Here is a 27,565-nt window from a genome sequence, read left to right as displayed (position 1 = left end):
TTTAGAAGTGTGTTAAAAAAGGCAAAGTTTCTGCCTCCTGCCCTCAGCCCCCAAATGATTCACCGTGATCTACTGGGTGTGGAGGAAATTGTTCCATGTGTGGGATCCCCCTGGGTAACCTGAGGCTGTTTCACACTGGATGACACACCTGTGAAGGGACAAAGGCCACCTCACACTTTTGGAGCAGGTGCAGGTGTGGCTGTGGGGTCAACCTGCCAGCCCTCTGGGTTGGGCTGGGCCACCCCTATGCCCAGGACACTGGTGACACAGCAGGGGAAGTGTGGGTCCCCCAGGACTCTCAGGCCCGGTGCTCCCAGCTGCTGCTCCTATCACCACACGCATTAGAGAGGGACAGTGTCCTGCTGCCACTGCCCCTAAGGCCAGGTGACTGCAGATGTCCCTGTGAGCTGATCTGAGGACAGCCCACATGCCGCTCCGTCTCCCGGCCCCACTATGGATGTGCTCCTGCACCAACCCCCGTCTGCACACGGTGTGTTGGGGGAACGGTGACTGACCAGCACACTCACCATTCTCAGGAGGGACCGGGAGTCATCTGTCTCGCAGGTCTCCAGGGCTGGAAGGAACCTGAACTCCGTGCCCAGGCCCCCGACGTTGGTCAGCGTGATGGTCCGGGATGCGGTCTCACCCACCACGTGGCTGCCGAAGTCGATGAGCTCCTTGTCGAGGGACAGCTGCCAAAGGACACCAGAGTGAGCCGGGTGCTCACCAGGCCGGCAGGTGCCCAGCGTGGGGGGCACAAGACCCCAAGGGCGCGGCAGTCCTGCCTGTCACCCTGTAGCCCTGAGGGCACATGGGTTGCCCTGGCCCCCGCTTGCCCTAAGGGACGAGGCCCGAGTCCGGCTCCAGACAGGACGGGCAGGGCTGCTGTGCCAACCGTGCACGGCACACCTGGCACAAGACCCATCCCAGAAACCAGACGACTGGGGCTCCTGAGTCTGGCTTTGAGCGTGTCAGGCCGGCAGCTTCCGTGTCGGGGAGTTGTGAGAGTTGGTGAGGGAGGCACAGGGGCGGGGGGGGGGGGGGGCGGTGCTGGCAAGCTGACGACAGCCTCTGGGTACCATTATCTGTGCTGCACATGCGGACACTGGGGGTTCCTCCCAGAACAGGAGTAAGTCCTCCAAGGCACAGGCCACCCAGGGGCCCCACCCCTCCGAGCCCCTGCTCCCCAGCCATCGCTGGGGCCACTGAGGCAAACAGACCAGGTTCTCGGAGAGCAGCCTGGGCCCCGGGAGGGAGGCCACCTCGCGCCTGCCGGGCAGTGCGCCTTGCTCTGGGGAGCAGCACCGCACAGCCCCGTTCTCCTCCTGGGCCCCCAGCCCAGACGCCCCCAGAGGAGGCAGTTCAGGCTTCGATGAGTTGCCCGGTCTCCGGTGCCCGGGCCACAGTGCTTCACCGACGGCGCAATAGCCACGTGCAGGACTCGCAGGGGTGCCTGGCAGAGGACGTCTGGGCTGCGCACCAGGCGTCTGGCTGGAGGACGCTGACGTGGGCGACAGGCTGCAGGCCAACGGGGAGGGGGCAGGAGTCTGCCGGCTCGAGACTCCACGGAACTCTCCAGGCCCGGCCGTGCACTGGTGCGGGCCTGCCTGGCGCCCCGCGGGCTCCCCTGGCTGAGTCCTGGGCTCCAGTCTTGGCCCACCGTGCTGGGCTCCTCCCAGGGGCTGTTCCACGGGGGAGTGTGGCCCCCACAGTGGGGCTCTCTGAGAAGGCAGCATCCACGGGGGGAGGGAGAGCCCTGGGCCGGGGCTGTGGCAAGCCGCTGGGTCAGGGGTCAGTTACGCAGCATCGTGTGGTAAGAGCCGACGTCCAGGTAGGAGGGATGATGACATGGTGGCTCCGTGTTTGGTGGAGATGCCGGAGCTTTCCAAGGGTGGGTGCTCGGTGTTACATGTGAGAACCTGCTTGCAAGTGGCTTACAGCAGTCGGCAGGCAGACGGAGCAAACGTGCAGACGTTGGCAATCCCTGAATCCAGGTCGTGGGCATGTGGATGTTCTCGTACTATTCTGTCTGCTTTCGTTATGCTTAGAATGTTTCTTTCTTTCTTTCTTTCTTTTTTTTTTTTTTTGAGACAGAGTCTCGCTCTTTTGCCCTGGCTAGAGTGCCGCCGTGTCCTGGGCTTAAGCGATCCTTCTGCCTCAGCCTCCAGAGTAGCTGGACTACAGGCATGCGCCACCATGCCCGGCTAATTTTTTTTTTTTCTATACATATTTTCAGTTGTCCAGATCATTTCTTTCAATTTTTGTAGAGACGGGTCTCGCTCTTGCTCAGGTAAACTCCTGACCTCAAGCGATCCTCCCGCCTCGGCCTCCCAGAGTGCTAGGATTACAGGCATGAGCCACCGCGCCCGGCCTAAAATGTTTCTTAATTAAAAATGACAACCAAGGGGACACCAAGAGCTACAGAAAGGATGGGGCCTGCTCAGGCCTCCTCTGACCCACAGGTCCTCGTCTGCGCTCCGCACAGGGCAGGGTCTGCCCAGGTCTCTCCGGCGCTGGCCTGAGCGCCCGTCTTCTCGGGGCGCCCCCACCCCCACCCCCTGTCCATGCCACCCCCTGAGGGCGGGTCAGAGCCCTGCAGTGCAGACCGGGGCCCCACACCCCAGGGCTCACAGGGTTCTCAACCAGGTGCCCCGAGACACGCCGGCTCAGACATCTTTGAACTTACAGAACATTTCTTTGTTGAACATTTCAGTGGAACAGAAAATCCGCCCGTCTGAGCCAAAAATGAGACATTTCCTTCCAGATCTTTATTTATCTAAAAAATAAAACAACCCAACCACCATTAACTTCTGTCCCCAGTTGCATACACTGCGTTTGTATAGCCTAGGCTGGGCCCGGGCCTGTCTCGTGCTGGCAGGACCTTGCAGGACATTCTCCCGCCCTCCATTTGGACCCAAGAGTGCGAGAAGGTCAGTCCCTGGGCCGCAGCCGTCAGCTGGTGAACCAGAGACACCGCTCTGTGCCGCTGCCAGCGCTTCCGGACTACGTCGAATATTTCTTGCAAATCCAGCAGCAAAGCAGGGGCTCTGGGTGACTGTCACTGAGAGGCCAAGTATGTCTTTCCCCCGCCCGCCACCCCGCCCTGTGGTGCCAGGAGCCCCTGACTCACCATGGGCTTGAAGGTGATGAGCACTTCGCAGGACATCCCGGCTGACATGGGGCCAGGGGGGTTGAAGCTGCGGTACAAGGGGCCACAGCACACCGGCGTCAGATGGACCAGGAAGGGCTGCGCTCACTGCGCCGCGTGGATGGCGTGGTCAGGCCGGACAGGCGCGAGCTGGGCCGTCTGGATCCCTCCCGCCCGCCCGGCACTGTGCGCCTGCCCAGCTGCCTCCTGGGAAGCCCCGGTTCGGCCGTGCTCCCTGCGGCCCAGCCCCGTGCCCCTTGGGAAGGGGACGCCAGGGAAGGTTTGCATGGGAGGGGGGTGGTGGACGAGGGAAGGCCCTCAGACCAGCTCCAGAGTAAGCGGGTGCCGCGGGGGGGGGGGGGAGTGGCCAGGGGCCAGGCCCAGGGCCAAGGGTCTAGGGATTTAATACAGCGTGGGCTGGGGCTGTGGGGGGACCGGGAAGGGAGTGGGGACTGGAGCCTGCACAGCGGGGCTGGACAGCCCTATTTCAGGGAAAGAACCAGAAAAATGGCCCAGCTGCACAGGGAGGCTCTTGGGGGTGGGTCTGCCGTGGCCGGGACCCTGCATAAGGGAAGGAGCCTCCCAGAGACCTTGGGCCCGTCCCCCTTTCACAAGGCTTTTATTCACACGAGCCTGGCGTAGGGTGTGAGGTCAAGATCTAAGACAAAAATTTGTCGCTGGCTGACAGCGTCCCCATGGCACCAGGCAGAAGCCAGTGCAAACGTCCCTAAGGGGGAAACGTCTGCTGCTGGACGGCACAGAGGCCCCGGTGGGGAGCCTGCACAGCGAGCAGAACCCATGAGCAACACGCACAAGCCGACACGGCACCGGGCAGGGCCGACTCCAGGGACTCCAGACAACAGAAGTGTTGAGTGTAGACAAAGAGAGGTGCCACTCTAACGGTTAAAGCCATAAATAGAGAACTACAGACATGACAACGCCACCAGACACTGTCAAGAAATGCCAGCTCATCTGAAAAGGGACTCGGAATTTTTAGAAATGAGAAACTTGGCAGCTGAATGAGAAGCCTAGTCAGCAGTTTGAGCAGTTGATCGGATATAGCCTCAGAGTCGCAGACCGCGTGGCACCTGGAACCTGGTTCCGGAGCGGGAGGGGGGATGGGACACGCGGAACAGGGGTCTAGGCAGGAGCACAGTGGGAAGGTTCACAAGCGGGGACAGGAGGGCAGAGCCACGGGAGAGGGAGAAATTTCCAAAATCGTTCAAAGATCTGAGAAAGAGTTCTAAGAAAAGCCATGCATGCCACACACACTGCAGTGCAGCTGCAGGACGCTACGAGAGGGTCTCAGAACAACCAGACGGAAAGCCACAAAAAATGACAGCTGGACTGACCCCCCCCGCCCCCCCGCAATAATAGAAGCCAGAAGACAGAGGCGGCACATCCTCAGCACCCAGGAGAAAGCAACTGTCGACAGCAGACCCTGGTCTCAGCGTGGGGTGAGTGCTGAGTTCAGGGCCACTGAGGCACCAGCCACCACCTGATCCGGGCCTCTGCTTACACCCGCCAGAAGCCACGCGGGCCAACGAGAACAGGAGTGCGCTGCCGCCAGGCCTTCCACAGGGCCTCAGACTCTGAAATACTTATAAAGGGCAATAAATGCCAGTTTCCAGGAACTCTGTCTCCACGCCTGCCTCTGCAGAGAGCTACGAGGGTCGGGAGAAACTGCAGGGAAGAGAGAAGGTGGAAAAGACCTCACGGCGGAGCCACACTCAGCTCCCCACAGAGAGGGTGCGTCCTGAGCACTGTGGAGCCTGGTGGGTCGGCACCGGCGGCGGGAGGGGCTGCCAGCGGCACACGCCCAGGACAGCAGCCTCTGACGGTGCCCTGGTGGCAGCGGGGGTAGGAAGGGTCCTGCCCAGCTGCCCCCCTGGAGACTGAGCCTCACGACACCCAGGAGCAGACGCTCCCGGAACCTGAGAGCATCCTGGCACACGGGCCTGTCCACAGACCCGCAGAAACCAGGAAGGACACGGAAGAGAAAAGCAAAACTTTCTAAATGTGAGGGAAGACGCTAAGGAGCAGGAAGGAGTAACACTGCAGAAAAACCAAACAGTTCGTCACGAGGAAAATCAGGGAAAAAAGAAAACAGAAGAGAAGCACGAGAGGGGACGGGAAGGACAATGACAGATCGAAGGCAGCCAGGATGACCCAACGTACACAGAGCAGAGGGTCCAAAGACGACAACGGAAACGCTAGAATGAAGTTCAGATTTAAATGTACGGCTGAAAGACAGAGTCCTGCACTACGGGCGGCTTTAACCCTCTCGAGGAGACGGCACTGGGGTTGCCAGGGAAGCCCTGCTGGAACCATCAGCCGCAAAACACAGTGATGACGAGAGAAAGGTGGCGGCCACGTGAACGCCTGGCCACCAGTGAGGGGACAACGGGCCGAGCAGAGGAGCAGCCCTGGCCCGTCCTCATGGCAACGTGGCCTGGGGGCTCATGCCCAGACCGACCTGGACCAGCGTCCGAGCGTGAAGGCTCTGGATGCCCCCCCCCCCCCCGGCACTGCTGCCCCGCGCTGCGGCCTCTCACTCAGCACGGATGAAGTCCCGCAGGTGCTCCTCCACGCCCACCAGCTTGCAGTAGTTAATGGTGTAGGTGGCATTTATCAGCGTGATCTTCTTCTTGTACACTTTGCCGACGTCGAAGTCCTAGGAAGGTCACAAGCAGCAGCTTCAGGGTGGGGACACTCGAGCATCTTTCTTCTGGCGATGGCTCGAGAGCGCCCGGTGACAGTTCCCCAGGCCCGACTCCCAAGGGCTCCCCCTGAATTGAGAAGGGCCCCCAGGGGCAGAGCGCCTGTCTGGTAAGAGGCTCCACCACTGCTAGCGAACCAGGGCTGTGCTGGGCCCAGAGGGGTGGGCGCAGGAAGCCAAGGCTCCGACTGGGCGGGTTCCAGGCTTGGCGCCGGGCTCCATGGGATGGGTCAGAGGGAGGGCGGAGCCACAGGTGCCCCTGAGATGGCCCCTCCTGCACAGCCTGGCAAATGCAACCAGCAAGCGCTGCCCTTGGCCTCGCTGGTCCCTGCGTTGCACCTGCTGAGGTCAGTCAGCAGGTTGTTGGGGGTGGACCCACCGGGGGTCACCTCAGGTGAAGTAGGAATCTGCCCGTCTGCAGCCGGCAACTGCCCCCCACCCCCGAGGCCGGGGCTCCTGCTGCCCCGAGAGGAGCCCCAGGTGCCCCTGCGTCTCGGATGCCCCGAGAGGAGCCCCAGGTGCCCCCTGCGTCTCGGATGCCCCGAGAGGAGCCCCAGGTGCCCCCTGCGTCTCGGATGCCCCGAGAGGAGCCCCAGGTGCCCCCTGCGTCTCGGATGCCCCGAGAGGAGCCCCAGGTGCCCCCTGCGTCTCGGATGCCCCGAGAGGAGCCCCAGGTGCCCCCTGCGTCTCGGATGCCCCGAGAGGAGCCCCAGGTGACCCTGAGTCTCGGATGCCCCGAGAGGAGCCCCAGGTGCCCCCTGCGTCTCGGATGCCCCGAGAGGAGCCCCAGGTGCCCCCTGCGTCTCAGATGCCCCGAGAGGAGCCCCAGGTGCCCCTGCGTCTCAGATGCCCCGAGAGGAGCCCCAGGTGCCCCCTGAATCTCGGATGCCCCGAGAGGAGCCCCAGGTGCCCCCTGCGTCTCGGATGCCCCGAGAGGAGCCCCAGGTGCCCCCTGCGTCTCAGATGCCCCGAGAGGAGCCTCAGGTGCCCCCTGCGTCTCAGATGCCCCGAGAGGAGCCCCAGGTGCCCCCTGCGTCTCGGATGCCCCGAGAGGAGCCCCAGGTGCCCCCTGCGTCTCGGATGCCCCGAGAGGAGCCCCAGGTGCCCCCTGCGTCTCGGATGCCCCGAGAGGAGCCCCAGGTGCCCCCTGCGTCTCGGATGCCCCGAGAGGAGCCCCAGGTGCCCCCTGCGTCTCGGATGCCCTCCCGCAGGCTGGCGTCCGACCCCCCCATGGAGCCAGAACCCTGTCACACCAGCCTCCTCCAGGCAGGAGGACAGCACCTAGGGCCACTCCTGAAGAAGCCTCTGGGCTTCCTAAGGCTAAAACAAAAGGCACCGGGGGCAGCACAGGGGTGAGAAGCTCCTCCATGGCACAGCCGCTGTGCAGGCTCACCTTGAAGTGGACCATCTCCGGCTTGCTGTTGAAGGGGCGGCCTTTGAACTCGTGCCCCGAGGCCACCTGCCTGTGGACCAGGCCAGTCCGCAGCCGCTCCATGGTGCGGGCCAGGATGTCCTTGTCCATCTTTGTCCCGCCCACGGGCTTTCTGTCCATGTCCTCCTTAGGGACCTCGGTTCACAAGGACAGAGGCCCAGGCCTGTTAAAGCCAAGCACAGCGGGCGGGTCCCCGCTCTGTGGGGTCACTAACACAGCTGGGCAGTGACAGTGCTGGGCACATACATGGCCAAAACCCATGCTGCCGCAGAGAAGGGCAGGCGCCACTTCCCGGGAGTTACTTAGGGCAGCTGGACGTGGCTTCTGGCCCCCAGACAAGGCCAGGTGCCCTTGCTTCAGAAACAGGAAAGAGGCCGGGTGCGGTGGCTCAGGCCTGTCATCCCAGCACTCTGGGAGGCCGAGGTGGGCGGATTGTTTGAGCTCAGGAGTTTGAGACCAGCCTGAGCAAGAGCGAGACCCTGTCTCTACTAAAAATAGAAAGAAATTATCTGGACAGCTAAAAATATATATAGATATAAAATTAGCCGGGCATGGTGGCGTGTGCCTGTAGTCCCAGCTACTTGGGAGGCTGAGGCAGGAGGATCGCTTGAGCCCAGGAGTTTGAGGTTGCTGTGAGCGAGGCTGACGCCACGGCACTCTAGCCGGGGCAACACAGTGAAACTCTGTCTCACGAAAAAAAAAGAAGCAGGAAAGAATGAAAGGAAGAAGTGCAGAAACAGCCAGGATCGGGGCAGTGTTCTGGGAGGACGGCAGAGGGCAAGAGGAGGTGCTTGGAAATTCTACAGAAGCGGTTTCCTCCAGGGGCAGCGTCGGCACAAAGCAAGCTCTGTGCTGGCTGAGGCTGCCGACTGGCAGAGCCACAGTCAGAGCCTGTCTGGAGTCTCTCCTAGGCTGTGTGGGGTCCGCCTGGGGCCAGCCACCAAGCAGGCTCCTCCCTCCAGGAGGGTGGGACCCTCCGCTGTCCAGCTCCACCATCCTCTCTGCTGCGCCCAGAAGGTGGGGGTGGTCGGCTCGGCCCTGCTCATCTTGTTGGGCATCCCCAGAACCAGCAGAGCCAAACGGTTTTCCCCGATGGCAGAGGTGCCCGGGTGTTACAGGAACCAAGGGGTGGCTGACACCCGCCGGGTGGGGGGTGACCGGCCCACAGGGGGAGGGTGGGGACCCGCAGTGCCTGTGAGAAGACGCAGCCGGGGGTGTCCGACTGCAAGGGTCTCACAGAGTGGGAGCTGGCACCTGGTACGGCTTGTGGTCTTCGTTCCAGAGCCCAGAGATTTCCGGTTCTGCTAAAGTTTCCTCCTCCAAGTTGACCCCGAGGTCCCCGTGAACGGACTCGATGGAGACGGCTCTCAGCAGCCCAGAGGGCTCGGGGGGCTCAACGCCGTCCTCCTGCGGCGGGGGAAGAACGCGGCTCAGACGTGTTCATCACGGATCCCAGGGCCACGCAGACCAGCAGGAAGAACCGTCCCAGCCCCACAGGGCCTGTGACACGGCGCTCCAGGTCCTTTGTTCCCACCCTGTCTTGGGACTTTTCCACTTAGAATATAAGTGTTTATATACATTATTAAATGTTTCTATATAATGCTCAGAAGAGTGTACAGTATTCCCTTTTCTTGGGAAATATTCTAACTTATAGATGCGGGCCCTGGCCTCTCACCCTTAGTGCCCATTTTTCCTGCCCGGGACAGCCCTCGTGCTAACCTGGGGGACCCTAGAAACGGTCTAGGGACAGAGCAGAAGCCAGACGGAGACCGAGGGTGACTCGCTGCACGCGTGAGACGCGTCCAGCAGAGCAGACGGGTGAGAGGAAAGAGGCGGGGGCGGCCACAGTGAGCCGGGCCCTGGCGAGGAGTGGGGGGTGGGCAGCGGCTCCCCAGTCTTGGAGATGGTACCACTAAGGTGACAGGGCGCGGGGGGTGCTCCAAGACTGTGAGGGCCACGGGAGCCCTGCGTGTGGAGACCCCTGTGGCTGCAGAGAGCTTGGTGGCACTGCCCTGCAGGGCGCTGTGGCACTGAGGCTCCCACTGGACCTCCGCTCCCCACACCTGCGCCCCGAGCCCCTCTGTGGCTACGCTCAGGGAGGTGGAGCCCGTCTAGAAGAAGGTGTTTGCTCACTGGCAGGTAAGACATGGCCGGGGCTGTGGTCTTCCCTTCGCGAAAGTCGGACACGTAGCTCCAGGTCTCGTCTCTCAGGGTCCACCGGCCCGTGGCAGTGCTGGGGAGCAGCTGCTCCTTCCTGTTTCCCTCCTTGGCCTCCTCTTTCAAAATCCGGCCGACAATCTCCTGCTTTCTGAGCCTCTGCTCCTCCTCGAAGGCCCTAGGTGCCAGGCCCGCGCCAGAGTAAGGGATGTGCAGGTGGGTGGGGCTGCCCCCAGGACCCCTCCCAAGTGGGCCGCAAATGGGCGGCAGAACCCCGGTTCTGACTCAGGCGTCACTCAGGGCTCTGGGGCGCCGGGAGGAGCACGGTGCCGCGGTGAGAGGACCAGGAGCCCACGCCGGGGCAGGCCCTAGGCAGGCACCGGCCAGGGTCAGGGTCAGCGGAGAAAGGGACAGGCCCTTCTTCAGACACAGGCACCGAGCAGTTTACAGGGAAGTTCCTGGAGCATCACGTGCGAGGCTGGGAAAGGCCAGAAACGAGGCTGGACGTCGGCCAGTTGGACACCTGGCCCTGAGAGGTGGGCACGGACGCGGGAAGGGGGTCCGGGCCCCGGCACTTTGGCCTCTGAGAGCCCCAGCCCTGTCCCGGCTTCTCAGGAGGAGGTGCTGGTGGGCTCTGTCTAGGCCCACCCAGAGCTGCCGACCAGGTCTCCAGGAAAACGGGGCCTGGCCTGGTGACATTTTCGAGGCCCCCAGGGAACTCGGTGCCACTCGGACAGTCCCTCTGCTCAAACTCTTGGTGGCTTCCTGGTGCTGCAGCCTCGGGGCTGTCCTGAGGCCCCTGGCCTGCCCTGAGGGGGGCCCGGGGAGAGAGTGGCTGTGCTGGGTGTGGGGGGTCCCCCGGCTCCCCACACCTGCCTGCCCCTCACCGCGTCTGGGCCTCCAGCTCCTGGTGTCGGCGCTGATGCAAAAGGTGTTTGAAGGTGTCTCCACCCTGGGCCAGAATCGCCTCCTTCTCGGCCTGGGCCCTCCGCTCGGCCAGCTGCCCCTTGGCCCGGCTCCACGCCTGGAACTTCCGCAGCGTTTCCTTGGAAATAGGAAACAGAGAGGTGATAGCATCAGCACACAGCATGCACATGCACACGCTCACACATGCACACACGTGCACACACTCTGCGTGAGCACACACGCACACACATGCGGGCCTTTCCTCTGAATGGGTGTCATCTGGTCAGGGCTAGGCCTGCCTGTGGATCCCACGCTGGACGGTTTGCACGCGTCACACGACTCTCCCCCCACCCCTCCCTACACAACCCCACTGGGGCCCTGCGGGCGTCTCTGCAGGGCTGGCCGCGCCGCCCCCCACTTCCCCTCCACTTCCCCGGCCCAAGCCCCCAACCCCGGCCCCGTCGCACGGCCTTGTGGGGGGTGGGTGCCCTGGTCCCCTGTGTGCCTCACGGGGCTGTCCCTGCTCTTCCCACAAGACTAGGCCCCACGAGCACAGGGCCGGCACTGAGCCCGTGGGCAGGAAATCCGTGGCAGACACTCGGGAAGCTTCCAGGCAGCTGCCGAGCGGGCAAGCAGGTCCTGGGCACGAGCCGAGCGCAGGGCCGGCTCCTGGGAGCAGGAGTCCCGGCAGACCCAGGCAGGGCGGGGCGCAGGGCAGGCTCCTGGGGGCAGGGGTCCCGGCAGACCCAGGCAGGGCGGGGCGCAGGGCAGGCTCCTGGGGGCAGGGGTCCCGGCAGACCCAGGCAGGGCGGGGCGCAGGGGGGGCTCCTGGGGGCAGGGGTCCCGGCAGACCCCGGCAGGCGGGGCGCAGGGCCGGCTCCTGGGAGCAGGAGTCCTGGCAGACCCAGGCAGGGCGGGGCGCAGGGCAGGCTCCTGGGGGCAGGGGTCCCGGCAGACCCAGGCAGGGCGGGGCGCAGGGGGGGCTCCTGGGGGCAGGGGTCCCGGCAAACCCCGGCAGGCGGGGCGCAGGGGGGGCTCCTGGGAGCAGGGTCCCGGCAGACCCAGGCAGGACGGGGCGCAGGGCAGGCTCCTGGGGGCAGGGGTCCCGGCAGACCCCGGCAGGCGGGGCGCAGGGCAGGCTGAGGGCGGGAGGCCAGGCCACCCCGCCTACCCGGTTCGCCGCGATGCTGCTCTTCAGTGCGAGCACGGCATCCATGCGCCTCCTCAGGTGCCAGCGGGCCACGGCCTCCTCCTCCTCCTCTCGCTCGCGGATCCTGGGGGAGGCGCGTTTTTAACCGGGGAACCAGGGGCCGGGAGGGGTGTAATCACAGGAGCCTCGGCCACGGCCGTTTCCAAGGCGACGGTGGAAGGTGACGATGCAAAGGTGAAAGGGAAAAGCAGCTGCAGGTGACCCCACAGGGACGCGCTGCTGGGACCATGTTTCCCTCTGCCCAGAGTCTGTGTCTAGACTGCGTCTCAGTCCCTTCTGGGAACAGACAGCAACCCGGGACTCAAACACAGACGGGTTGGGTTTTGATGACGAGGTGACGACAATAAAGTCGGGGAATTTCCAAACGGAAGCGAATGACCCACATTCGTAGCTTTGTCCTCAAGGGCACGGACCGGAGAAGGTCCTGGGAGGGGATGCGCTACCTTCCCAGGGAGGCCTTGAGGAACTTCACCGCGGTCCTGTGATTCTTCTGGGCGTCTTCCGCCAGCTTCCGCTGTGCAAGCCCGTGTCTCTGCTGCATGAGCAGGGACTTCCTGCCGCGAGACAGGCGGTGAGGGCAGACACGCGGCCTCGCGTCTGCACACGCTGCTGCCCGCGGCATCACTGTCACCTTGCACCAGCTCCACCAGGCCAGGCGTGGGGAGCATGGCCAGCGCAGCACCGCGGGCCACACACGTCAGACCAGAGCCACCAGGCCCAGGTGCGACACAGCCTGGCGGGGGTCTGGGAGCGGAGGGGGCGTGGTGGCCGTGTTGTAGGCAGGGAGGAGGCAGGGACCAGGGCCCGTGGCCGCCATGGCTGGGGGCCGGGATCCCTCAGGGAGCAGCGGAGAGATCTGGCAGCGGGATGGACGGGGTGTGGGGTGGGAGGTGCCGGGAGGACCCGGTTCCTGGACTGGGCAGCTGGACAGAGGGACCCACAGGGTGACACGGGAAGGAGCTAGGGGCAGGGAAGGTGGGGAGGGGCTCACGGCAGGGCTGGGGGGACTGGCCCGTGGACTGCAGAACATGTGGGGCTGGTCTGGTGGGCGGCGGGGCTGCCTGGGGGACGAGCGAGCCCTGGGTCTGGGCACTCAGGGCCGAGGGGCAGCCGGGTGGGCGTGGAGCCCGGGAACACTCTGGCTGGGGAGGGCAGGCGGGGGGGTGACAGGGGACGGCCGCGGAGGGAGCTGTGGGCAGGGCAGTGCTGTGAGGGGGCCTGGGCAGCGGGCAGAAGAGCCGCAGAGGTGTGCGGTGCCAGGTGAGGAGCAGAGGGCTGGCAGGAGCCGGATCCCCTGGGCACTTACCGCACTCTCAGCCGCTGGTTCCTCTCAGCCTTCTCCACGGCCGCCTTCTCCCTACGGAGCTGCCGCGTGGCATGCACCTGGAGGTACCTCTCGGCGGCCTCTGCCTCCTCTCGGTTAGACTTCCGGAAGTCCTCCAGCTGCCCCTGCTGCAGCTCGACGTGCCACATGGTGTTCCTTGCAGACAAGAGGCCTCTGGTTCATGGCAGCCGTGGGGCGGCAGACCCGGGTCTGTACATCCACCCTGGGGACTTGGACAGGGTCCGGGCACCAGGCTCGGACAAACACTCCAGGTGGGCCCCGGACACCACCGAGGGGCAGCCCCCCTACACGCAGCCCCCTTGGCCCAGAGCTGCCCAGAGGCAGAGGTGCACCCTGGCCACCTCCACGCTTAGGAGGCTCGCCAGCCCGGCTAGAACCTGGCCCTACGCGCCCCGCATGCCAGGCAGAGCGACGTGACGCGCCAGCCCGGAGACACGCTGACACTTGTGTGCAGGCAAAGGCTAGGCCAGAGCCACCTGCGTTAGGGTCGGAACCCAGGGACGAGGCGGGACGGAGGAGCTCCAGCGGCAGTCTGCCGGCCACGCTGTGGGCGAGACGTTCGCGGTGGGTCTTCAGTCAGCACTCGCAACCACGTTAAGACAATTTCCCTCAATTCCTATTTTACTAAGTTTTTTTTTTTAACAAATCATAAACGCGGTTCTCTGCACCGCCGTGAGGCCGCCGTGGTGGGGGCCGTGCCGGGCCCTCCCGGAACACGTGTGCCTTGCCAAGAGCACGAACTCCTGCTGTGGCCGTTTCTCGTCTATCTTCAGGGCTCCTCGTGTTCAGCCTGTCTGGGTCCTCGGGTACAGAACCCCAACTTGGCACGGGGCACGCGCGCACGCTTGTCTGACTCGGGGCCAGGTTTGGACTCTCACTGGTTTGTGAGACAGCGTCTCGCTCTGCGTGCGGAGGGCCGGCGCTACCGCGAGGACGCGGTCGTCCCGAGGACGTGTCAGAGACAACCTGAGGGTCGTGCCGGTGACGACTGTCACCGAGGGCTGAGGGGAGAACCAGGCACCCCGAACAGGCCTCTTGCTTCAGGGACACCACCAGGGTGCTGGGGCCCAGGGCAGACTGGCACTCTGTGCCATTTTGCGACTCTCCTGTAAGTTTGGAATTGTTTTTTAAAAGACCTAAATCGACGGCCACAGCAACCCGATAAGGACGGGACCAGCAGGGCTTTCCCGGCCTGGAGAAGTCCCCGCCCAGCTCAGGTGCGGGCAGTGGTGAGAGAAGACGCACACGCCAGCTGCTGTCACGAGGGTGACGTGAGGACCCCGTCCTGGCTGTGGCGCAGACGCAGTGTCCCACGCTTCCTTACGCAGGCCGTGCTGTGGTGGCCGGATCTGTGCCTCGGGCCACCGGTCACCAACTACTAAGCCCCTTCTTGCCCAACTTGCCAGAGCCAATTCCAATGTACAAGCCAAACTCCGACAGTATTTAGAACAGTGTGGCTGTTTCCTGATGGAAGCTTCTAGAAAAATTCGGAAGCACCTTTTAAAAATGGTGCTGGTTGTTCTATGGAAGCACCGATTTTATAGTTTCTGAGAACGCAGTAAATATGGAGAAGCCGAAAACCTTCAGACACATGAAGGCTGCTCCTTTCAACCACGGCGTGTGACAAGTGACCGGTCGGTGTTTCCGCAGCCTGACGGCCGAGGCCTCGCACTCGGCACAGCCCCACCGCCTCCCCCGCCGCCACTCACTCGCTCTCCGCCAGCAGGGCCGTGATCTTCGCCTGCAGGTCCCCCTCGTTCTCCAGCTCTGTGCACAGGCGTCTGGCCGCCGCCTGCAGACGGCCCACGGCTGCCCTGCGGCAAAGCGGGGGGACGGGCCGGGCGTCAGTGTCGGCTGTCGAGGGGAGTCCCACGGCCACCTGGCACCTGCCGCGCCCTCGCCACTCTCAGCAGGGAGAGCCCGAGGGGGAGGCCTTTCACATGCCACATCCCGCGGGGCAGGCAGGCCGGAGTGGCTGGCGGGGTGGGGGTGGGGAGGAACAGGCACAGGCCCTGGCTGGGTGGGCTGCAGGAAGTGGGCCGGGGGTGGCGGTCACCCCTATACCGTGGGCTGCTGCGTGCCACAGAATCAGGCGGCCTACAGCCCGCAGAGCCCGCCTGGCTGCCGCGTGCAAGCTGGGTGGGCTCTGGCTCCTCTTCTCTCCCCTCAGGACCCGGCCCCCGTGGCAGAGGCCCCTCAACCCCAAGCAGCTCCTGTGTCCCTGTGTGGCGCCCATGCCCTCCTGCCCCCTCACCACGATGCCCAAGGCAGAGCACTCCTGCGTTCCCCCCCAACCTGGCAACCCAGCCTTCTTGGCCTCGTGGTCACTTGGCTTTATGGTCCTGGTGGCGCATGTGGCCACCTGATAGTTTGTGCCTGTGTTTCGTGCGCTGCCCTGACCATGAATGGTTGCCTCCCGGCTTGGCGGCCAACGCTCTACCCCCAGGGCAAGGGCATCACCTACGCGTTGCCGGCCTCTCTCTCAGAGGCGATCGCGGCTGCCATGCTCGCCTGCTGTGTGCGGATGAGCTCCATCCTCTGGCGACAAGCACGCAGCTCCTCTCTGCAACATGGAAGCGAGAGTCGGGACAGTGGTTCCCTGAAACTGCAGCCTCCAAAGGGGCAGTGCGGCTGGGTGGGCCGGGCCGGGCCCCCTAGCTCTCTGCTCGCCCAGCCCGGGGGTCTCCCCAACACAATCAAGGGACACGAGCAGGGTCTTGTCCATCGTCTTCTGAAAACCCTGCCACAGGGGCCAGCATGTGGCCTCATGAAGCAGTGATGTGCTCTCAGGAGCCCAAAGTGCACACGGATCTTCAGGGTCTGGGGCTCGGCAGGTACAGGGCCCCGGTGGGAGGGCTGGGGCGGCGGGAGGGACGCTGCTCCCCAAGAGTGACCCGGACAGGTCAGACAGGCCTGGGCCCCCTGCTCGAGCTATGGGCCTGGATGGCACCCTGGTTCCAGGGCCAGCCCCTACTAGTGGCTGTCACCACCACAAGAACAGCAGAACAAAGCCCAGAAACTGGCTCTGCAGGGCCTTTGGGAGACATGGGGGGATGGGCAACGTGAGGTGCCCTGGGAGGCAGGGGAGACGCGAGTTTTCCCAGGTGAAGTGACGGTGCTGAGGTCACGACGAGAATGTTTTTGTTTTTTAGGAGACACTGACATATTTAGGAGTGAAGTACCATATCTGCAATGTGCTTTTAAGTATTAATAATTTAGCAGAAAAACCCCAAACCCAGGGACATATCATACAAGCACACACGCAGAGAAATCACAGGACAGGGTGACACGCGGTGACTCTGGGCGCTGGTGTCTGGGTGGCAGCTGCACTGTTGGTTCCATCTTTTCTCTTGGAAGGGGCAGAGAACCCAGGGCACCAGCTCCCGGGCGCTGCTGGGCTTTTCCCCTTGGAGACGCTGGCAGGACCCTCCCTGCGGGGTCTCTGGGAGACACAGGCGCAGGACCACCCCTGCCTCCCTCGGGGCACAGACAGCCCGGGCCTCACCGCAGGGCTCACCTCGTTTTCTGAATGAAAAGATCTTTCTCTTCCTGCATCTCATCGAGGTAGCTCAGGTTCTTTCGCAGGTGAAAGGTCCGAACTCTGTCTTCGACAGCTGCTTTCTTCTTCGTTCTATCAGCATCAGTATTTGGTTGTTTCACTGGACTTAAAATAAAAAGGACACAGCTGCCGCCCACACCCTCCACAGCTCCCAGAACTTGCTCCGCGGGCATGACCTACTGGGTCAAACCCCCAGTCGTCTGGCGGGAGGGAGCCGCTGCCCACCCAGGGGAATTACCAGCAGGGCACGGGGCAGGCACCCTTCTCAGCCTCCTGAGGGGGAGATTCAACATCGAACTCTGGATCCTCCAATTCATCTCTTTCTACAAGTCAAGGCAAGAGTCAGAAAGAAAAGCAGATCAAACATTAGAGTGTGAAGTTTTAGGATAAACCCTGATGAGCTCACACTTGGGCAGCGGTGGGAACGGGAACAGCGTCTCAGAGCAGACGGCCTGAGTGTCGTCCTGGGACCCGAGTCGAAAGCACTTCCACAACGACACTGACACACTGTTGCCCTCTCCTCAGGGGGTACGGCAGTTTCCCAGAGGCTGTAACACGTGACATTGCAACTGACTAACGATGTTTGGACAGGAGCACCCGGATGTCTCCTGCTAAACCAGACTCTGCTGCCTCTAACAGCTTCATTAAACGAAGCTACTTTAAATGAATAGATATTAAATTTTTTTCAGCTTTAATTTTTAACGCAGTAAATATTGAAAGGCATAACAGACATGAACAAAAGCCCTTTGGGTCTTTAGTAACTTTTTTTTTTTTTTTTGAGACACAGTCTCACCCTTTCGCCCGGCTAGAGTGCCGTGGTGTCAGCCTAGCTCACTGCAACTTCAAACTCCTGGGCTCTGGCAATCTCCTGCCTCAGCCTCTTGAGTAGCTGGGACTACGGGTATGTGCCACCGCACCTGGTCAGTTTTTCTATTTTTAGTAGAGATGAGGTCTCACTCTAGCTCACGCTGGTCTCCAACTCCTGAGCTCAAGGGATCCTCCTGCCTCGGCCTCCCAGAGTGCTGGGATTACAGGCGTGAGCCACCGGGGCGGCCTTCAGTAACTCTTAAGAACGTGAAGGTTCTCACACAAGCTTGAGGGTCACTGTCTTAGGGAATCTCCACAGGCTCCCAGCAAGACAAGGCCAGTTGAACTATTGGGTTTATCTTCACTCCTCATTAAATCTCAGCTAAAATGACTGATAAGGCATAAATCCACATCGCCAAGAGGGCAGCAGAGGGAAGACAGTGGATGGAGGGGGGCGTGCGGTGTCAGAAGGTGGGGAGCTGGAGGGCAGCCGACCACACACAGAGCCGAGCCAGCGTGGGCTGCGGGCGGGGCGGGGTGGGGGATGTGCTTGAGGATTGGAATGGCCTCGGGCCAGCACCGGAACCAAATCGAGGCACGTCTCAGAAAAATTTCAGATCATCAGAGTTTTCTTTTTTTTAAATCTAAAAGCTTCCACAAACAGAAAACAAAAATAGGTCACATTCAAAGGACTGGAATAAAAATGGCATCAGATTTCTCAATAGTGATGTGGGAAGTTAGAAAACTATGGTCTGCCACTTTCGAAATTCTCAGCCATAATTTATCTTTCTTTCAACTAAAGACGATAATATAAGCTCCCTCTTTGAGAAAAAAATGTGAATTTAAAAGATACGCTCTCCTCGAGATAAAGGGACTTAAAGGGCAACTGTGAGGCAGGTCATCTGTCTTCTTGCTGCTAAACTCGGGTTACTTGTGAAAGCGCCTCTCGTACCATCTTCCAAAAGGAGGGCGTTGTCCAAAAGCTCATCCTCGGGGGACAGGCTGGTATCTTCTTCCATGCTGGCAGACGGAATTAGCTACAAAAAAATTATCAGAAAATATAGATCAACAAGATCAGGGATTTTTTTAAAAAAAAACTAAAAAACTGGATTTTGTAAGAATTAACCATTTCCCTTAAAAAAAAGACATTAAGAAAACTAATAGATAAGCCACAGACTAGGAAAAAAATATTTGCAGTACATATACTTGACACAGGTCTTATATAAACGGCTCCCAAATATCACCCACACACAGTCCACACTCCAATTTTAAGAGGCCGGAAGATGTAGAACAGCCGTGACAAACGAAGGCAGACAGTGGCCACAGCACGTGAAACTGTGCAACACCATTAGTTGTTGGGGAAATGCAAATTAAAACCACCACGAGACACCACTACACACAGATTGGAACGCCTAACATGGAAAACCCGGATCCTGCTACGTGCGGCAAGGGTGTGGACCGGCCCACGCTGCTGGTGGGAGCGTGACACGGAACCATGGGGCAATTTCTTACAGACCATGCACTTCCCATATGAGCCAGCAACCCCACTCTGAGGTATGTACCTGAGAGAAACAAAAATACGTCCACAGGAAACTTACACAGGAATGTTGACAGTAGCCCACTCACAGTGGCCCGGAACGGAAAACAAACGCCCACAGACAGAGAACACACTGCAGGGCATCGCGCAGCGGGCCACGCTAAGGAGCGAGGACGGAGCACGGGCGGAGCACAAGGGACTCGCAGACACATCACGTCAGGTGCAGCCAGACCCCGAGCACGCGTGGAATCCCAGCCCAGGCAGGACGTGCCCTCTAGGTGCGGGACGGGAGCGGGTGGGACGGGTGGGCGCGCTGCACCTTGCGTTGGGCGGCGGCAATTCCAACCGAATTCAAAAGTCACCTGACCCAACAGTTACAGTCTGTACATTTTACGGCGTGTTAATTTATCCCAATAGAACACAGACACAGCCAAGGTTCAAAGACAATTCTTAAAGAATTTCAGAATATTTGTTACACTTTGGTTACGGTTTTAGGAATGTTAGGAGCTGCCTAACCGAGGGACTCTTGGTAGAGAATCTCATATGTCCATATGTTGAAATTAAAGACTTTCACTTAAGAAACAATGTCAAAGACATAAGCTCTTTAGGACCTTAATTTTTCTTGTGAAAATTAAATTTAATGTCTAACTTCCATTTATTTTCTATTACACCTTAAATATGTGATTAGTTTTAAATGTCTATTAATCACATCATGCTTGTACCATAATTAATACACAAAAGAGCTGATGTTAAATGCTTATAAATCAACATACACATTACAGAAACAGACATTTTACGTTGGGAATGTACACTATTTCACATTAAAGTGAGTAATTCCAGGTGAAATGTACATAAATGTTGACACGATGTATGAGATGCTAAAATTGTAGAAGAGCATGTTTTTCATTGCTTAACTTAGCAATTGCTTCAGAACACAGGCAGACCCTGGGTTATGGACCAGTATGTCCTCAGAGTATCTGCAGGTTGGATCTGTATGTAACTCGGACCCCTCCCTGATGAACAGCACATATAAGGTAATAATAATAACACTGCAATGGCTCATCTATGGTAATAACATTACACTACAGTGTAATACTGTATTATAATACAGTATTATTACAGTGGTAATAACAACAGCCCTGTACTGTAATGATAAGTTACACAAACTATTGTGCTCTTTCTTTTAATTCAAACAGAACATAAAAACAAACGCATACAAAAAGTTTACGTAGGAGATCGGAGACATTTCAAAACCGAACATTAAGTCACCTAATATTGCATCAGCACCAGGCTAACAGGAATGTTACGCCTATTTTGATCTTCTCAGCAAATCAATAATAACCTTCCCATTTCAATAATCAATCCACGACGCTGCGTAGTAATAACCTATGCTTTCACGGCAGCTCTGCCCCTGCTACACGCACTGTCCTCACGCGACCTCACGGTAGCAGCTGTTCCCACAGCGGAGCACCCGCGGCTGGTGCCCTCCCGGGGAAGGACGCGTCTGGCCTTTCTCAACACTCAGTCGTTTCTACCTTCTTTTCTACCGTAATCACCTTTCTCTGCGCTGCAGGCTCACCTGCACTCGCGGTGGACTTTCATTCAGAGGCGTGGTCATCAGGGTAAACACAGACTCACACAGTCGAATAAAAAAGTCAAGACAGGAGTCATGCTGTCCGTAGGCGACCGTGTAAACAAGGAGACTAGCACGCTAGCCAACGCTGCCAACAAACCGCTCACGCCATGCATGTGTGTTTATGTGCATGGAAGAAACTAGTTCCTGAGTTATTAATCTAATTATGTAGTTATAAATTATCCTTACGGGAGGGGGCAGGGGGGATGGGTGACAGCCTGCCCAACGGGGACAGGGAACACCGCTTGGGGGATGGGCACACTTACAGCCAGGGCCCAAGCATTACGGCAGCTATCCACGTATCCCAAAACATTTGTACCCCCTTGATATTTTGAAATAAAAATTAAAAAAAAAATTATCCTTATGGGAGTCTTGGGAGCCTGCCTGTAAGTACAGATGCTGTTAAGTCGGGTCGTCCGTAGCCCAGGCACTGCCTGTAATTCGCTAAAAAATATTTTCAATGCCTAACAATGTTTCTTGGATAAATTATTAAAAAATAAATGCCAGTAATTTATTTTTTAAAAAGCTTACAAAGAAACAATTGTGTGTTTAAGTCCTGGGAGGCAGAATTTTAAGGTATCTTGTAAAATACTAATAATATTCTTCCCACATGCAAGAACTGATTAACCTACTGGTCTTTGACTGGCAGAGCTTTCAGAAAATATTTATGAAATGGTCCAATGTGTTCTGCTCTGTGCTTGTGAATTCCACGTGACCTTCACGACCCAGCTGCCCCGGACACCCGGAGGGACGACCGTGTTACAAAAGGTGGCAGAGCGCGCACACCCGGTGCCACTGAAAACGGTTCCATGCAACCACACTCGCCCTGGATGCCAGCTGAAGCGGGCAGCTCCACACAGGCATTACCCTGGTGCCTCTCAAATCCTAAGAGCAGTGGAAGGATTTGTTTTTTCAACACACAAATCTACAAGGACAAGGCAAATGGGAGAAGAAATACCAGGAACAAAAGAGAAGCTGAGGAGTGGGAGGACGGTGGTCACTGCCCCAGGAAGCGAGACCAAGCACACACCCCACACGCCCCACACGACCTGGGAGAGGCTCGGGAACAGGCAGCAGTGAGTGTCCCTACATGGGGAAAGGATTGAGAACCAGAGATTCACCAAGGCATGTTTAAGAAGTTGTTGGCATGTTTAAGAAGTTGTTGGAAGTTCCATTTTTGGTAACGTGCCCAGCCAGCGTGCCAGCCATCACACTGAAAATAACCAAAGAATGATGGACAAAATTGTACTCTAACTTTTTTGAAATCCTTGAAGAAATGACAGAATAACAGGAAATTATCAGGTTAAAATCCAAGTGAAGGCAAGAATATAAATAGGTTAAATAACCAAGCTAAAGGGAAGTGTATCATCGAATTGGATTAAAAAAACAATAACAACAAAAATTCTAAATCTCTACGATTTAAAGGAAACAAGTAAAACGCAAGCTTACGAGAGCATTGCATTTTAGAGTCAGAAGGAGATGCCCTGCGGAGGACTGTAGCTGGGAAGCTGGCGGAGTTGTCTAGAAACAAAGTACTTGAGGCAAAGAGCAGGGGCAGCGGCAGAGAGGGCCACACCACAGGTCAATGTCCAATGCAGGCGGGGCGCGGTGGCTCACGCCTGTAATCCTAGCACTCTGGGAGGCCGAGGCGGGCGGATCGCTCGAGGTCAGGAGTTCGAGACCAGCCTGAGCAAGAGCGAGATCCCGTCTCTACTAAAAATAGAAACAAATTATCTGGACAACTAAAAATATATGTAGAAAAAATCAGCCAGGCATAGTGGCACATGCTTGTAGTCCCAGCTACTCGGGAGGCTGAGGCAGGATGGCTCGAGCCCAAGAGTTTGAGGTTGCTGTGAACTAGGCTGACACTACAGCACTCTAGCCCGGGCAACAGAGCAAGACTCTGTTTCCAAAAAAAAAAAAAAAATTCAACATCCCATTTGTATTTTTTTAAAAACTTAAGCAAACTTGTATTAGAAATAAATTTCTTTAACATAATAGAGTATACATACCAAGAATAACCGACAGCAAACATTATACTTAACCATAAACACTAAAAGCATTACTCTGCCATTGAGACTAAAACAAGATACTTGCCAAAACCACTTCTCAGTAAATACCAGGTCCTCAACTGGAACAATCAGAAGTAAAAGAAATAAAAGGCATAAGAAACGGAAGGGAAAAACAGCCATTATTTTCAGATGATTATGTATGTGTCAAATCCAAACAAATATACGATTACTAAAATTATTACGACAACTTAGTGACGTTGCTCGATACAACTTCAATCATAAAACCCAAGCACATTCCCATTTATCAAAACAAATAATGAGAAAGTAAGATCTGGAAAAGCTACCAGGTACGATTACATAAAAACATGACGTATTTCAGAATAAAGACAACAAAAGGTCCGCAAGGGCCCCACAGGGAAAATGCTGAAACCCCACTGGGCAACATCAAAGGAGACAGACACAAAATAAGGGGAACAAATGACCCAGTTTCTTCCACAAATAAATGTCGTAGGGGAAGGGAAAGGAGGATGTTTTCCACAGCGGCCATGAGGCGTCTTGTTTGGATCCTGCTTGAAGCAAACAACTGTAAGAGACATTTTGAGATAATTCCTGAAAATGAGCACAGACTAGTACTAGATTTTATTAAGAAATTATTGTTAGTTTTGTTGGGGTTGATAACGATTTTGTGATTATGCTAAAAATAGGTTTTTATCCATTAGAAGTATAAAGTTTTTACAGATGAAACGATATTACGGCTGGGATTTTCTTTAAAATGCATCAGCCCAAACCACAGGTGGGCGGGCGGGCAAGACGGAACGACGGAGCCCACCACTGTGACAACTGTGGGCAGGCAATGGCTCCCACGGCTCCTCTTGCCATCCTCCCTGCTTTTGTGAACCTGAAATTTTCCATAATTAAAGTTTTTTTTTAAAGAAAAAAGTCAAAATAAATAAATAGACGCATGTTCTTGTACTAGAGACTCAATGTTATCAAGATGCCGGTTTTCCTGGACATCAGCATTATACCATTCATCCACATAACAAAAACACTTGTACCCCCTAATAGTTTGAAATAAAAATTATTTTTAAAATGCCAATTTTTTCCAAATCTCTATAGAGTCATTGAACTAAAACCCCTACCAAAATCCCAACAGGAGAGAGAGTGTGTGTGTGTACATGCAAGAGAAAGAGAACGAGAAACTTGCCTGGTGAATTTTAACATTTATATGGAAGAATAAAAAGACAAGAATAGTCTTAGAGGGGAAGGGGTATGCCACTAGATATCAAGGTTTAATCTAAAGCTATAAAATTAAACAGTACGGCATCCTGGCAGGGAGAGTGAGACCAATGGAGCAGGTCACAGCGGTGGGAAAGGGGCCTCAAGTATAAAAGCAGACCACCAGCCGTGGGCAAGGACCAGCATCTCATCAGCACGCTGAGAACCCGGGCATCCACCCAAAAGTCACACGTGAAAAGCAGAACCCCAACCAGGGGTGGCGATGGAGCTTCATGACCTCAGGGTTTCTTAAACAAGACACTAAAAACAGCCACAAGAGATAAAAGCTGGTAGAGTCACCTCCACTTAAGCCAAAAACTTTTGTTCAGGTAACGTTCTAAGGAGAGTTAAAGAAAAGCTACAAAGTAGAAAAAGACAACCACAACGTATAACGCAAACAATTCACCATCAAGGCCGCGCAAGGCACATCTGCGAATCCATAAAAATGACAGAGGAACGGTGAAGTGGGCAAAGACTTTAGCAGGCACCTCACAGTAAGGGACGTGCCATGTAGCCTGACATCGTCACAGGATCAGGGACTTAGCACACAGATGTCCTGGGGGGCATTATTCTGCCCACCGCGCCCTCTGACTCAGCCGTTGCTCTCCTAGGAGCTGTCCCTACAGAAGCTGTCCCTACAGAAGCTGTCCCTACAGAAGCTGACATGCTGGACTAGTTTCCTGGGGCTCCTATAAAAACCACCACGACTGGGGTGGCTCAAATGACAGAAACCTATTATCTCACAGCTCTGGAGGCCAGTCTGAAATTATGGTGCTGGCAGGGCCACGCTGCCTGCGAAGGCTCTAGGAAAATCTGTTCCGGCCTCTCTCCCAGGTCTTGGTAGTTCTCTGGCTGTGGCGGCAAAACTCCAATCTTTGTATGAACTTTCCGTGGGTAGGCCTGTGTCCAAATTTCCCCTTTATATGAAGATACCAGTCCTACTGGGCAGCGGCCTTTCCTGTTCCAGGAAGACCTCATCACAACGACCTTATTTCCAAACCAGGTCATCGTCTCAGATACTGAGAGTTGGAACTTCAATGTATGAATTTCTGGGGAGCCCTGACAAGCCTGTAGGGAGCGGCAGCGTTCATACAGCTGTACCTGGGGAACAGCCCCAGTGGCTGTGGGCCGCAGACCTGCATGAGTCACGCGACGGAACGCTATGTGACAAGGGAGACGGGTGAACTGCGGCCACATGTGTAGTGTGGCTGAGTCTCTTAACCAACCGTGCAGAGAAGCAGACACAAAGGCACTTGCTCTTCCTCCTCCCCCCTCCTTCACTGCCAAAGCAGGCCTCCAGGTGGGGGCAGGTGAAACGGCTGTGCAGGGGCCCACACTGGGGTGTCAGAGCTCAACAGGGTGAGGAGGATGTCTGGGGGGGTGTTGGGGCCAGAGCTGGATGTCAGAGCTGGAGAGGGAAGAGGGCAGCCCCATGTGGGGGCCAAGCGCAGGCAGGGGGAGGTAGGCGTCTACTAGGAGAGCCGCCTAGCCCAAGCCTGGGAGGGACTTGACATTGGTGTAGCTTCACGGGCCCTGCCAGATGCTAGCAGTCACCACGCTAAGCCAGTGATCAAAGTGGACAGCATCAGTGTTGTGACGAACTGACCACTGTGGGCACCAGGCAGGATGGAATGAGCAGACCACAGCGTCACCTCTGTGACTTTCCTGCCCAGATGCATAATGGGAACCTAATCATGAGGAAACTTCAGATAAAACCAAATGCAGGGACTTTCTGCAAAGTAACTGGCCTATAACCTTCAAAGGCTCAGGGCCCTGGAAGCCAAGGTAAGGATGAGGAGTGTCTTGCACCAAGGGAGACAAAAGAGACAGGATGACAACTCAGTGCAAAGCGTGCTTCCAGACTGGATCCTTTCACATTGGGGACCTTCCCGGATCAACTCCCAAAACACACCTGACAGGGCTGCGGATCAGACAGTGAGGCATCCCTGTTACTCTCCTGACTTCAGTGCTCACGGTGTGGCTGAAGGCAGGTCGTTCTTCTTTGCAGAAAATACACTGTACAAGTCTGGGGGTGACAGAGTGTCAGGTAGACAGCTCACTCTCAAACGCATCTGGGAAAGCTTTTCGTGTGCTGAACTTGCAACTTTTATGTAAGTTTGAGATTGCTTCAAAACACTTAAAAAACAATATATACAGTATCACTCCATTTATATGCAGTTTAAAGATAGGTGAAACTTAATCATATTGTTTAGGGATTCACTCATAGGTAGTAAAACCAAAGAAAAGTTCAGCCCGCGGCCAAGAAGGAGGGGTCCCCGAGTGCGGAGGGGCGAGTCCTGGGGGCGCTGAGGTTCTCCTTCGTGACTCTCCTTCGTGACTCGGGAGGCGGCGCCTGACGTTTGCTTTGAACCAGGCCTCACACCGCACGTGGGTTTGCGCACTGCGCCTGCGGGGACGTGTGCGGGCAGGGCGGGCTCGCTCGTTACCTGGCTCGTTCCCGGCTCGGTCCCGGCTCGCAGCAGACGTTTCAGACACGTTTTGCTGAGTAAACGAATCTGTGCAGGTAAAGGGGGCACTCGTTTACGGAAAGCAAAGCAACACCACCAAACTCCGCGTTGTGCGTGCTGTGCCAGCGGGAGTCGGTTGCGGGTCCGGCTCTCCGGTCGTCCGCGCGGACAACGGTGCGGCCTCGCCGCCGGGCGCGCTCTCCGCCTTCGCAGACGCGTCCCCGCGGCCGGTCCCGGAGAGGAGCCGCGAGGACCGCGTCACCGGAGCCGCCTCGCGCGACTCCGGGCGCGGACGCCTGCCTGGGCCGGCTCTGCCGGGCCGTGGAAGAACCCCGCAGAAGACCCGCCGCGCCCGGCCCCGCGCAGCCCCTCGGCGGCGACCGCGTGGTTGTGCGGGCGGCTCCATGGCAACGCGAGGCGGCGGCGCGGCGAGAGCTCCGCCCCTGTCCGCGCTCGCGATGGTTCGGCCCGGGGCACCACCTCCCGCGCAGGCGCAGTGTGAGAGCGCGGCCCTCCCGCGCAGGCGCAGTGTGTGAGTGCGGCCCTCCGGGCGGGGTCGCGGGCCCGGTAGGGAGAGGCGTGCGGCGCCGCAGGTGTCCGGTGGTGCCGACCAGGCGGGTTTGAGTTTGGGTTAATCGCCAACTTAAAAAACTAGGAGCGTCCACGTAAAAGTCGGGGTTTCCCCGTTCTTTTTCGGAAATGGAAGGTTGGACCGAGGACCTGGGTGCCGGCGCCGGGCGGGGCGGGAGGCCGGAGCGAGACCGTGTGTCAGAAAACCTTTTTTCCCGGCATATCCGGCAGTGAACTATTCAAGTTCTCAAAAACAAGAAGCCCCAAATCGCACCTGCGGGAACATCTGTGCGAGGCCGGCGACGCCAGCCGCCCCTGCGCGTCCCCTCGGGGGCGCCGGTCGCTGCAGCAGCCCGCCCCCGTTCCCTTCCGCCGCTCCGCGCAAACCAGGGGTCGCTTTCTCCGCAGCCTTGCTTCTCTGGACCTTCCCGTGCTACTGATTTTCTTTCGACCGGAGGGAAGGACAGTGAGGGACTGAAAACAGCCCCCTGTGCGCCGTGGGGACCGGCCGAGGAAGCTGTGGCCCAACTCGGGGTGGGGGGAGAAGGACTTTCTGCGTCCTGCGGAGCGACCTCCGGAACACATCGCGAAGTGAAAAAGCGGGATGCACAACAGACTGTGTAGTAATTTGTCTAAGAAGGGGCAGAGGCAATAAGAATATACATGCATACTTTCTTACATTAAAAAATAAAAATGGTTACCACCCAGGGGCAGGAGGGAACAGGAATAGAAACTAGATTTCTCTAAATGTGCTTATATTTGGCTATGAAACTGTTAATTATGAAAC

General features: G+C 57.8%; 1 protein-coding gene across 4 annotated transcripts in view; it reads right to left on the bottom strand.

Annotated features, from left to right (window-relative positions):
• Positions 1–26,572, bottom strand: part of CFAP74 (cilia and flagella associated protein 74) — a 48,607-nt gene extending 22,035 nt beyond the window's left edge. The window contains exons 1-18 of one of the 4 annotated variants that reach the window (XM_045548727.1): positions 26,188–26,568; positions 25,653–25,766; positions 18,236–18,320; positions 16,715–16,799; positions 16,435–16,581; positions 15,382–15,480; positions 14,627–14,731; positions 12,879–13,052; positions 12,016–12,126; positions 11,534–11,636; positions 10,344–10,501; positions 9,433–9,634; positions 8,554–8,706; positions 7,261–7,434; positions 5,704–5,822; positions 3,131–3,197; positions 2,687–2,776; positions 528–692 (exon numbers count right to left, since the gene is read on the bottom strand). In XM_045548727.1, the coding sequence (XP_045404683.1) occupies positions 528–692; positions 2,687–2,776; positions 3,131–3,197; positions 5,704–5,822; positions 7,261–7,434; positions 8,554–8,706; positions 9,433–9,634; positions 10,344–10,501; positions 11,534–11,636; positions 12,016–12,126; positions 12,879–13,052; positions 14,627–14,731; positions 15,382–15,480; positions 16,435–16,581; positions 16,715–16,799; positions 18,236–18,302 (2,019 nt within the window). In that variant the 5' untranslated portion in view covers positions 18,303–18,320; positions 25,653–25,766; positions 26,188–26,568. Of the gene's footprint in view, positions 1–527; positions 693–2,686; positions 2,777–3,130; positions 3,198–5,703; positions 5,823–7,260; positions 7,435–8,553; positions 8,707–9,432; positions 9,635–10,343; positions 10,502–11,533; positions 11,637–12,015; positions 12,127–12,878; positions 13,053–14,626; positions 14,732–15,381; positions 15,481–16,434; positions 16,582–16,714; positions 16,800–18,235; positions 18,321–25,652; positions 25,767–26,187 lie in introns of those variants that run through there. The other 3 variants (XM_045548729.1, XM_045548725.1, XM_045548728.1) reach the window with 3 other exon arrangements.
• Between the last annotated feature and the right edge of the window lie 993 nt (positions 26,573–27,565).

Source organism: Lemur catta, chromosome 3 (genome assembly GCF_020740605.2).
Source record: "Lemur catta isolate mLemCat1 chromosome 3, mLemCat1.pri, whole genome shotgun sequence".
In the NCBI taxonomy this organism is placed as follows: Eukaryota; Metazoa; Chordata; class Mammalia; order Primates; family Lemuridae; genus Lemur; species Lemur catta.
This window is presented reverse-complemented; position numbering and strand designations above follow the sequence as displayed.